This window comes from Labrus mixtus, chromosome 3 (assembly GCF_963584025.1).
Source record: "Labrus mixtus chromosome 3, fLabMix1.1, whole genome shotgun sequence".
NCBI lineage: Eukaryota > Metazoa > Chordata > Actinopteri > Labriformes > Labridae > Labrus > Labrus mixtus.
This window is the reverse complement of record NC_083614.1, coordinates 6,712,968-6,725,449: the sequence shown is the minus strand read 5'-3', so window position 1 is coordinate 6,725,449 and position 12,482 is coordinate 6,712,968. Positions and strand designations below refer to the sequence as shown.

Below are 12,482 nucleotides of genomic sequence, written 5' to 3'. Positions count from 1 at the left end.
GGAAAGCGGCGGGGTTTAGGACCCGGCGGAACGCGCGGTACAATAGAGCTGTTGTGCCGTGGTGGTGGACAGATTGCTGCCCTGGAGATTCCCACTGTGGTGGGATACAAAGCCCAACATTTTCCCCTTACATACCACCAAAGTCCCCGTTTTTAAAGGTGTGTACTGAAGGTGATTCCTGGACTGATTGGTGTCGGGAATAACGCGGACAGGAGGTAAGATGGGAGGAATGTGAACAATATGTTCAGTGTGCCAGGATTTACCCTGGATGGTTTATCCAGGCCACGGGGCCTGCTCCTGTCCTGCTTTCACACAAACTATTTTTGCTTATTAATGAAATGAAAGTTATCGACCGTGTGTTTGGTACTTCAAACTGAATAGTTTACCCGCCTGAGCTGAATGAATATCGGTGTTAATGGCTGTAGGAAGTGACATCTTTGTATGGTGGTGGCGCCCATGTTTGATTTCTCCACAGTCTGCAGTGCAGCCCGCTACAGGCCTCGGTGTGTGTTGTGTGTCTGTGTGTGTCTGTGTGTGTTGTGTGTGCGTGTGTTTGGCGCCAACCGGGCTCTTTGGGCAGGGCAGGCTCTCCAGTGTTAAAGATTATATATTATTATATTATAATATTATAAAACCACCAAGTTCATTTATACTCCAGCCTGGTAACAGTTAGCATATTTAGCATAACACAATAAATGAGTAAAAAAAAAAAGTAAACAAAGACTACAACCACTATTAAGTCATTGTTTCCTGTTAAATGTCTGTTCTTATCACAGTGACGTCATTTCCGTACAGATTGACAACTTCTATATACTGTACTGAATGTATGGAGAGCATAGACTGTAAAGAGACATGGGGGGCTGACAGTGGGCTTTTACATGAACAAAATAATCATCTCTACCATTTAAATAGAATACTGTGCAACTTTTATTACTGACACTACCAGAGAGGAATTTATTAAACTCTACCTTTTATCTGTAGAGGTTGTAGTTTGCTTTCTTGGCTCATAGAGTGTCACTGCCATTGCTGTCACAATCTTTCAAAATGAATTGATAATAATGATCCACAATTAAAAATCTGAGACTAAATACTGATCCCCAAAGTCATCTGTTTAATGTGTTTTTCCTTTAATATAATAAAATATATATTATTCTTTTACTGAAACAAGATCATATTTTTTTATTTATTTGTGCTTAACTTGAATAACTTATTGCATTACATTTGTTTTTTATATTGTCTCATTTCAATGGCAGGCCGAACTTTAAACCACAAATCGCCAGACTTTGTGATACCGGCAGCAAGTACTACATTGTTGTCCAAAAAGTCTATGAAGATCTGTATAGTGGTGAACATAGTGATTTACAGTCCAGTTGAACTACAACACGTTTAAATACGTTTTCCCAATATTTTGTCCGCCCCTTTTTATTTACTGGTTCATAAAGGGGGCAATTTTTTTTTAACACCCCTTAATTTAAAAAAATAAAATCACTGCATCCTTAATTCTAAATATAAAGTATTAATAGTAGTAGCATCATGTGAATTCATGGCAGAGTTGTTACATTACATCACATAAGATTACCTCTTAAAGTGGATGTGAGTGTATTTTCTCTCTGTGCTGATTTCTCTTTTCCTTCAGTGGATAGCGGCTGTGGATAGCAAATAAAGCTAGCGTGGGCTGTAATTGAATGGCCCTGGTGTACGGAATAAAACAAATCATGTGATGGTTTGCGCGGCCTGTTTTTCTGTATTCAGCAACACTGAGCTCAAAGAACTTATCTGGAATAGGAAAATGTATCAGAGGCTCTGAGGTCAATGATATATATATCTAGCGGAACAAATAAGCATACGAGAGTTGTATTAGTGTAAGATCGTAGTGTGCTCTACATGTCTGAAATGTAGCTAAACAAGTAGTACTTAAAACACTTGATGTACACATGGTCAATAAGGCTAAACTAAGTTTTATTTTACTAAATGTCATCAGGTTTTTAACAGACTCTCTTTGCGTCTTTTTCAGAGTTGCTGCTTCACATTCGAGCAGGCCAAACTTTTTGCATCACCTACTCGTTGTTTATTTAGGGGTCCCCAGTAACTGATTACACAGACTGTGCTGCGTTCAGAGATGGAAACACTCGTGTCATTAACAGATGTCGGACAGTTTGAGTGCAGCTGCAGCGACTCTGCTGTCTCAGTGGACACACGCTCTACTGTGTTTGTGAGAGTTTATTTCAAATGAAGCAGAGGGTTTAGATTAAGTAAACTGGGAGGAGAGTTTGCAGACACACTACTTTTCATTTCAATGTGTCTGTGTGTGTGTGGGGGGGTTTCATCCCATCTGTGCATCTTATATGTAAATGTCTAATTCAGGTTTATTTAGATTTTATTTTACACACATGGAGGACTAAAGAAACATCCTGGAGTTATTGATAATGACAGAGTTACAGCATTACAATTCAGTGTTTGTCAGACGTGATTCTCTGAACACTCTCTGTGAGGTTGATTTCTATCTGATTATGGTATTTGTAGTTTTTCTCAGCAGTTAGCATCTATGTGTTTCACTCCTATGATGGCTCTGAGTTGAATCGGCCTCGTGCTTATACCTTCCTGCCTCTCCTGTCCTCATGGGGAATGTGAGGCATGTCCTGTTGGCTGAAGCAGCTTACTGTATGTGGAGCACGTTTGGGGTTTTGAGTCCCTCATCAGAAACCTTTAATAAGTCGTCCCAGTGGATCAGTGGGCTGAAAGCAAACACAGTGAACCTGTGCAGTGTGTCCGCTCTGTTTTACTTCACATGAAACTGTCGTAAAATAAACAAGTATTTCAGAAACATATGCTGCTATGATGAACTAAAGCTAAACACAGACACTCTCTGATAATGAATGTCTCATTGTACATTTAATATGCATATTAATCAGATATTTACAGCATGGCTTTTAGACAAAGTATACAATTAATCATAATTAGACCTGGTGTTGAAATGTATCAGATCAACTTACTAGAGACGTTTGGAAAATTATATTCTATGTCTACATCAATCTGTGGACCTTCATAATATAGAGATAATATTTGTGTGTGTGTGTGTGTGTGGGGGGGGGAGGGGGTGGGTATTCTTGCTTTTATGTGAGAGGTCAGCTGAAGAGAGACAGGACATGTTGGGAGGAGATAGTGGGGGATGACATGCAGCAAAGGTCCGAGGTTGGAACCCACGGCTGCTGCGACGATGCCTCACTTCATTGGACACGGGTCATAACCACTGTGCTATCCGACGCCCTGCGTAATATTCTTATTTAGGGTTTAGGATAAGCCGGGCTGTGCATCTTAACTGGTCTAACAAGTCGACCCCATTACGATTATCCTGTCAACATGTCGATTGGATTCGATGTCACCATGCATCACAATGCATCCTGAATATTCAACATTACTGCACATGGCTACTTTTTCATCAATGAAGACATGAGTTCAATAAATATGAACTCCTTTTTTTATTAATTAGCAAATCAATGTCAACATGTATATGTCTTAACATTGTAAACCAGAATAAATAAATTCTAGACGTCCATCCACAGCCAGAAAATCTACATGAAACATTAGATCGCACCGATCGATTTTGTTTGGGTCACTGCGTCGATGCAGAATTGTCCACATCAAGATACGTTATAGATATGATTTCTACCAACACCTCTGATATCAATCTACTCTCAAGTTGTAGCGTACCCCTGCTTTTCAGATTCTTCTTTTACTTTTTCTGATTTTCTTGTCGTTTGACCTTAGTTCTTCTTTTTTTTGCAGGCAGAAAATTAAGCTGTGCAGAGTTTTTCAGAGGAATCCTTTAGCATGCTCTTCAGTTTGAAATTTATGGTAAGAACTTTCTTCTCTGTGTGCACGCCGTTTGTTAATGTGTCAGATGGTCCAGTGTAAAAAAAAATTAAAACGTGGAAAAATAAGTGCAATATTTTTCAACACCTCTTTTCCACACAGAACAAAAATATTGTTTGCAGTTTTTAATGTCCACTTTCTTGTCTTCCTCAGGATGTTACAGGATGAAACGTCTCAGGTCCTCGAGCAGCAGCGACAGTTCAGACAATGAGAGTGAGTCATCTGTCTAAAGGATTGGATAATCTTAACATGACATACTCTTTTACTCAAACCCTCTTTTCTTTGTTTTCTTTAGGTCCCTCAACCTCCTTCTGCTCCTCCAACAAATATGGCGGCAAACCTGAAACCCCCGCCTCCAACCAGAAGAAACCGGCTGAAGTAAGTTCACATCTTTACTAGGACTTCAAAAAAGATTATTTGGGATTGAAAGTTTAATAAATGACAGTTTTTTTTCATTTGATAGTTGATCAGTAAATCAAAGAAGCTCTGATCCTTGTTGACCCAGTGCAGTTAAACTTAGCTGACGTGTTCTTCGATCTCTCCCACAGGTGTTCAGAAAAGACCTGATCAGTGCCATGAAGCTGCCTGACTCCCACCATGTGTCTCCTGAGGACTACTACCTGCTGGCTGACACCTGGAAGATGGAGTGGGAGAAGGGGGTCCAGGTGCTGGCTAGTCCTGACACGATCCCTAAGCCGTCACTCAGGTAAGTCTGTTGTTTACACACAACACTTGGTACTTTGTTTGCAATCTTACTGCACTACATTACATGAGTCACCTCATTTTAAAAACACTTCTAGTCTTTCAGTGACTCATTTGTTTTTGTGTCTCTGTGTTCAGGGTTGTTGTAGAGAAATCCAAGGAGGTGCTCTACAGTCATCAGAGAAAATACATCCAGTGCTCGAGCCAGGAGACGACAGATCCAGGATACGTCAACATCAAGGAGCTGGCCGAGGCCATGTGTCGCTACGATCTGGATGACATGGACCTCTACTGGCTGCATGCGCTCAACAGAGAGCGACTGTGCATGGGTGAGGAGGGGGAATCAAACATTTACATTGTGCTTTTTATTAATTGAAAACGTTTGATTTTTAAAGACTCTGTCTTGATTTAGTAATGTAAACATTTAGACTGCAGACGCCCCGACAGTCTGCTGGGGTTTCTCTGACCTTTTCAGGGTTTTGTTTTTGTGTCTCTCCAGGGGAGGAGCCCATAGACGAGCTGACGATGGAGCGCACCATGGAGGCTCTGGAGAGTCAGTGCCATGACAACATGAATCATGCCATCGAGACGGTGGAGGGCCTGGGGATCGAGTACGACGAGGATGTCATCTGCGACGTGTGCCGCTCCCCCGACAGTGAAGAGGGGAACGACATGGTGTTCTGTGACAAGTGTAACATCTGTGTCCACCAGGTATAAATAATCACAACTCTTTTTTTTTATCAGATCAGATTATCAGATTTGTGTAAGCCTGAGAAGCATCCTCGAACGAGGCAGAAGGCAAATACAACATACAGAGAGACAGAAAAACTGACTTGACAAGTGAAAGGTTAAATCTTTATGTTCTTCATTGTCTATAGAGGTTTGGATGATTTTACTAGAAAGAGAATGGAAGAGCTGAGTTTAAAGACTTGTCTCTTCTTTTCCCACAGGCCTGTTACGGCATTGTCAAAGTGCCTGTTGGAAACTGGCTGTGCAGGACGTGTGTCCTCGGCATCGACCCGCAGTGCCTCCTGTGTCCTCAGAAAGGGGGTGCCATGAAGGCAACACGAGCGGGCACAAAGTGGGCACATGTGAGCTGTGCACTGTGGATACCAGAGGTAAACAAACAAACACTGTGCTCTTCTTTTCTGCTCTTTAACTTTTCTTAGTGTTACACAACGAGCATTACAAAACCTTTCATCACACTGTATGTTTTCCCTTCCTTAAGGTGAGCATCGCCTGTCCAGAGAGGATGGAGCCCATCACCAAAGTGTCCCACATCCCGCCCAGCCGCTGGTCTCTTATCTGCAGTCTGTGTAAGCTGAAGACAGGAGCATGCATCCAGGTAAGAGTGGAATCAATCAATCATTATTTGTATAGCGCCAATTCATAACAAATGTTATCTCGAGACAAAAAAGCATATGGGCTAATATGCAGGCAGGATTTCTCCTTTGTATTCCTCGTGTTCCTGTTATCCACACCTCCTTGCCGCTGAGGTGGAGGTCGGAGCAGGCCGTGCATGGATGAGGGCGGTGGTGGTTGTGGAGATGACACAGTCCGATAGTGGTGGCTGGGTGTCAGGTGGTGTTTGGGCCGACACAGAATCTGGATCTGTACCCTCACTGAATTAATCTATTTTATGATAATCAAGCGTTGATCAGGTTTTATTTGTAATAATGGGATGATCCAACAAAAATGTTTCTCTTGTTTATTTAACATGCAGATATATAACAGTTGTTTTTATACATTTTGTATCTTTAACCATAGACAGTCTCATACATAAACGTAGTCTCAGTGACCCTCTTCAGAGTGTGATTCTGCAACAACTCGGTATACAGTAGAAGCACCGCCATAATTATGTCTGTGTAAATTAATAATGTACAAAGACAGTCTGTGGATTCACATTGCCTTACAGCATTGGGGAAGTGAGAGATCACTGCGTACCCCCACGCCTCATTTGAAGGCGAAACATCACAGGGTGTAAATATCCCGCCTTGAACAGGCTGCCTGAGTAAAACTAGTGACCTTACCCATTGGTTTCTCAAGACACATAAAGCAGAAAGATGGCAGACGCCATGTTGGAATTGGAAATGCTGACTCAACTAACTTTCAGCTAATCAGGAAACAGGCAAAGACGTGGAGCTGAGGCAAGCCTTAAATTCTTTCTAGCAAACGGCTACAACCCGTTGACCTCGACCTGTCAGTCACATCAACCACGTTCCTGATTATGCATAACACTTAGCATTAATATATTCAAAATGATAAGTAAAAAAAAACGTCCATACAGTTCATATTAAATAAAGAATTGAGTTATTGAAACCAAAACAGGTTTGTTTTTTTTACCCAGAGTGTAAAGCCGACATAAGCAATGAGTAGTTCAACATGGACTCTACTGGGGATACCTGTTTTTTTGGAGCTAGCCTCAAGTGGACTTCATTCTTCTTCACCTGAGAGGTCACTGCTTGGTTTTAAAGTAGATTTTAGAATTACAAGCTTTACAAATCTGTGAAAGTGATGAAGGGCTGTGCAGAAGAAGATGGTAAATAAAACACAGCAGGAGGGTTTGTTTAGTGTGCACAGAAACCTCAGAACATGTTTCGGGAAGATTAAAATAATCCTGTATGAATAAGTGATCAAACGATAAAAGGAACAGAGCCTGAAACAGAGATAGTATTGTTCAGACCATGTGGTATCAAAAAGTATTGAAGATGTTGGTTTCCTGATGCAGCTCCATATTTTAGTGTACAGAGGTGAAATTGTTATTGTTTCATCAAACTGAAAGGAAATGAAATGAAACACTAACTCACTGAAAAAATGATGTGAAACTCCACGACTCTTCTTCTACTTTTGTAATAAAGCCACTAATCCACCATCACGACAGTAATCTAATTATTTCACCAATCCTGTTAACTGAAGCTGTGGAAAGTTCCGTCCTGCATAATTCTTAAATGCTGCTTTTATCTTCATTTTTTTTATTGTCGCAGTAACTGGCTGATATTTCATTTTGATAACCTTCCCCCATCTCTGTCACAGTGTTCGGTGAAGAATTGCACCACACCTTTCCATGTGACCTGCGCCTTCGAGCACAGCCTGGAGATGAAGACCATCCTGGACGAGGGCGATGAAGTGAAGTTCAAGTCTTACTGCCTGAAGCACAGTAAATCTAAGACTGGGGAGCCTGGCCTGAGTCCAGCTCGCGCTAAACCCCCCGCCGAGTCTGAGAAGGTGGGCCAGCGGGCTCAGAGGCTGCAGGAGCTGGAGGAGGAGTTTCACACTTTGATCCAGCCGGAGGACCTGGCCCGGGTCCTGGGACTCTCTGAGCGCCTGCTGGACTTCATCTATCAGTACTGGAAGCTGAAGAGGAAAGCCAACTTCAACAGAGCTCTGCTGCCCCCTAAAGCCGATGAGGAGAACATGATGCTGCAGCCGCAGGAGGCCAGCATCCACACGCGCATGAGGATGTTCATGCACCTGAGGCAGGACCTGGAGAGGGTGAGTGCTTTTTTTCCCCCCACAGCCCTTCAATAAGATGGATTAATAAGTCTTGGTATTGCTGGTGTTACCACCTGGCTCAGGACTGGTAACAAAAGAGTGAGGCCACACAAAGAGATTCAGTCAAAATGATCTTCATTTTCTATCCAATATATGAACAAACTAATGTGAAATGTGAGTATGAAGAATCAGTCATGTTAGAAATGTCTGTGTGAGTGAAATGTGTGATGTTAGTGATGAGTGCAGCAAACCAAAAAAAAGAAAAAGGCTGTTGCAGAAGGTCCAGCTGAGAGAGAATGAGGGTCTCTCTCAGGCAGGCCTATGTGCCCTCCTGAAGGCCCCGCTCAGCTGAGCAGGTATCAGGACCCTCCCAGCTCTACCCACATGCCAACTCCAAGCAAAACCAATAGGCAGGCAGAGTGGGAGCCAAGAGGGAGGGGATGTCACACTGGTTACAGTACAAATCAATAACATCTTAATTTTTGTATTAATTTCATTAAATATTGCTTGAATTAATTTTTTTACAAGAAGCCAGTGATGCATTTTAAATGTTGACCTTTGAACTCTTGACTACACATGTTTTAGTGGGCTAACTGTGGTAGCAGATGAGCTGTCTGTCATTGTCTGATTTAGTCAAGCATATTAAAACAATTTAACCATAATTTATGTCCTTTAATGTCCTTCTCAGAAAACTCCCCCTGAGTAAATTTGCTTTTTTTTAAAAAACAGTCCTAACCCCTCCATTGACTAAGATTTAGAAACAATCTATTTATTTGTGTAAGGAAGTTACTGAATATTCTGAGCGAAGCTAACAAAAACAACATGATTTCCTTTTCTCCTTTTTTTTTATAAGGGGGGGATGGGGTATAAAACATGGCATCAGTGAATAAATCCGATCTCTACTCATCTATTTTTGTACTTCAGGCTTACAGAAGTAGCAGAAGATGTGTTTAAAACAGAGAACTTTATTGAAGCAATGATTTGTGTGAGATCCTGGAGGACAACTTGCTGCAGTCTGCAAAAGAAATGAATTATTTTTCAGCAAGCAGGTTAAACATAAATGACTTCAGAACAACTGGTTTGGTGTCCTGGTTCAAACAAAGCCCGGGGAAAATCTGTGCCAAATCAATAAGTTGGAGGTTAAAGCTGCAGCACTCAAACCAAGCTGATGCTCTCTACACACTATTTTCTATTTAATGCCTCTAATGTTGACCACAAAGGAGGAATGGAGATGTTGTTAATTAAGAACATTTCAGTTCTAATTCTCTTCTTAGTTGTGTTTTAATTTGGATCAGTAAAAAAATAGATTACTTTTAGTTTTTATTTAAATAAATAAATGTCCATTTTTTTATACTTCTTTTGGTTATTATTGTAAAAAGTAACTAACCCTGTGTTATTCAGAGTTTAAAAACACATCTTAAAATGACGAGAATGTATCCATTTAGAGGCTAAATATATACATATATATATATATATATGTATGTATAAATATATAATAGTTTTATAATATTCAGGAGCATCAAACCAGAGAGTCTCAGGCAGGAATTGTGGAATTGGTTTAGTATTTGAGAGGACACTGAACAATGAGTTCTTGTTTTTAATGGATTATGTTTTGATGTTTGCAGGTGAGGAACTTGTGTTACATGGTGAGTCGGCGTGAGAAGCTGAAGGTGCTGCAGAGTAAAGCTCAGGAGCAGATGTTCAACCTGCACATGAAGCTCGTGAACCAGGAGATCGCTGCAGGTGAGACTTCTGACCTGCTTCATTTTTGTGTCTGCAAGAGACAAAAAAAATGTTCATTCCATTCTTACTTGCTGTGGTATTTATATGGCTGCCCTCTTAGCGTCAATGAGGATTTATCATAAAAGAAATCATCCTGTCCTCTTGCATTATGTTGGTCAAATATCAAGTTAGCTGGCTAACCTGACTGTAACGTTGTATAAAGAAGTTTTTTGTGCTTTTTTGTCGACACATGACATCAGGAGGGGCTATGAGCTGTGAAGCGGTTAGCTAACTTGTAGGTGCTCAGCTTGTTTTGGTTAAAACTTCCATCAGTGTTGATTCTTGTTTTTTGTTACTGGAAGCAAAATCATCCCCAGAGGTCTGAAACAAAAAAAAGGCCCAGTGATTAAAACTTGTAAAAAACAAAAAACAACGTCAGGTTAAAGTCACTGTCTCCCAAATGCTCCTTGGCGGGGCCTGCGAGTCGTGCTGACTAAAATCCTCTATCATATTAAAGGATACAGACTAAACCCCAAGAGCAGCAAAGTAGTTTTCTGGAAATCTTATGATGAACATTTGTCTAACAGGTAATGCTGATATAATGAAAAAGGAGGCAATGGTCTTCCAAGTGGGTGTCCCGGGTTTTAGTTCGACCTGGGGCTCCTTCCTCCATGTCACTCCCTCCTGATTTCCTGCTCTATCCACTGTCCTGTCAAAATAAAAAGGCAAGCTGGAGTTGAATGTAAATGCCTTATTAACAAAAAGGGAACCTGTAATTGAATCTCTGAACTGAACAATCACCTTGGATTCAACTGGTAAATATTCAAAGTTGTTTTTTTTAATCTGACTGAGTCTGTCTGTCTGTGTTTGTCATTAGGCCTTCAGTCGTCATTCCCAGTGGAGAGTATGCTGTTTCGTCCTCCTCCCAGGATCACTCTGAAGCTGAAAATGCCCAAATCCTCGGCTCTTGGAAATGGAAGCTCTAAGTCTGGAAACGGACCTCTCTGCCTGGACAATAGTTTGAATGTTACTGAGCACACAGGTGAGGGGCTCGGTCAGGGGAAGGGCCTCGGTCAGGGGAAGCCTCAGCTGCACGGCGGAGGGCGAAGGGATGAACGTTCAAACGGACGCCTGTCTTCCTCAAGCAGCATGGCGGCACCTGTTAAACTCTCCGGTAAACCCTTATCCTTGCATGCAGCGCTGCACGGCCACTCGTCCAACAGTAACGGCAAACTGGAGCAGGATCGAGCGTGTGCAGTAAAAGCCAACGGCCTCTTGGAGAAGTTAGTGGCTCAGAAGGACAGCTCCTGCCAGACACCCAGTGACCAGGACGCTTCAAATCAGGCTTTGGACAAGAGCAGCTTCAGGAAATCTGCCATGGAGCACTTCGGCAGATCCTTCAAAGAGGCGACCATTAACCTGGTACGGACCACAGAGGACCTGCGGGCCTCTGACAAACTGTCCCGAAAGGGCTCAGCCAAGGAGAGAATATGGGCCAAACCTGTTTCTGAACAAAAAGTCAAAGGCAGTAGATCGTACCAGGACAGTGACGGGTACTGCCCCGACCTGGAGCTCAGCGACTCGGAGCCGGAGAGACACAGAGCTAAAGGGAGACACAGGCGACCGGTCGGGACGCCTCAGCAGGACGCTCCGAGGAAAGGAGTCAGCCGTGGGAAACAGTCGCTGGGATCCAGACACTCCATGCAGAGGTGACAGCCGTTTGTTCACTCCGCTCACTGCCGCTGTTTACTCCAAAGTGCCGGGCAGTGTCTCTCCATCAGGGACCAGACCAAGACGCAGAGCTGTACACGCGAAAAAGAAGCGTGACTCTGCTTTAAGAGGAAGAGATATGTCTGTTTGTATGACTGACTTCTGAGATTATCATTCTTGCCTTTCATCACAGCCAGCATCACATTTTGTACACTACTTTTCTGAAACACTCCTCTCCCCCCTGCACACAGATTCAATCTGCCTTTTGACTAAACCTGCTGTACATAAGATGTGGGATGTAAATAATGTGTACCCGAGTCACAAATGTTCCACATTAACAACAACAAAAAAAATTAAACGAAACCGACAGATGTGGTGATTTGTAGCCTCTGCTGCGCCCGTTTCCTTCACATTCTCTGTTGCAGTTAAAACACCTGATGAACTGGATTTATGACAAGTCATGGAGCCATTATTATGAACGCTAACCACCTTGTGTGTATAAATCATAGACTTTATATAAGAAGTGGATGTAGCCAACTATGTGTAACCAATTGGTTTGTGTTCTGCTGTATTTAAGCCTGACGTTGGATATAAAGTGAGGAGCAAAGTTAAAAAACAAAAAAAACAAAGGCCTGGCTTTTCAGAAAATGTGATTTAGTGAAACTAATTTTGGCTCCATCCATAAAATCCAAATCCATAAACCTGCCCTGCAGCTTACCCTGCTTGATGGTCTATTGAACTCCAAGCCGGATCAGAAATGAACAAAATGAACATCGTGCTGTGTTAATGATTTGACTCACGATTAAGACCTTCAATGTATATGGAGTAAAAAATAATGGGGCACTTTCTGAAAGAATTACAGATAATCATTTTTTTGCTTAAGTGACGTTGCCCCCTGCTGGCCATCAGAAAGAATGCAGGATTGAGGCACGTCCCTTTTTAAACCAAGATGATATGTCCACTTCTTGTATACAGTGTATGGT

At 42.0% G+C, this 12,482-nt stretch overlaps 1 protein-coding gene across 2 annotated transcripts; it reads left to right on the top strand.

Moving 5' to 3' along the window:
• Window positions 1-31: 31 nt before the first annotated feature.
• jade3 (jade family PHD finger 3) lies at window positions 32-11,594 on the top strand. Of its 2 annotated transcripts, XM_061030112.1 has the most exons (12): window positions 32-215; window positions 3,787-3,855; window positions 4,027-4,086; window positions 4,169-4,251; window positions 4,422-4,579; window positions 4,714-4,904; window positions 5,075-5,286; window positions 5,526-5,693; window positions 5,804-5,920; window positions 7,609-8,067; window positions 9,693-9,810; window positions 10,667-11,594. In XM_061030112.1, the coding sequence occupies exons 3-12, from the start codon at window positions 4,038-4,040 to the stop codon at window positions 11,500-11,502; spliced, it is 2,391 nt and encodes a 796-aa protein (XP_060886095.1). In that variant the 5' UTR covers window positions 32-215; window positions 3,787-3,855; window positions 4,027-4,037; the 3' UTR covers window positions 11,503-11,594. The 2 variants fall into 2 exon arrangements, with proteins under 2 accessions (XP_060886095.1, XP_060886103.1); XM_061030120.1 differs by lacking the exon at window positions 3,787-3,855.
• Window positions 11,595-12,482: the final 888 nt, after the last annotated feature.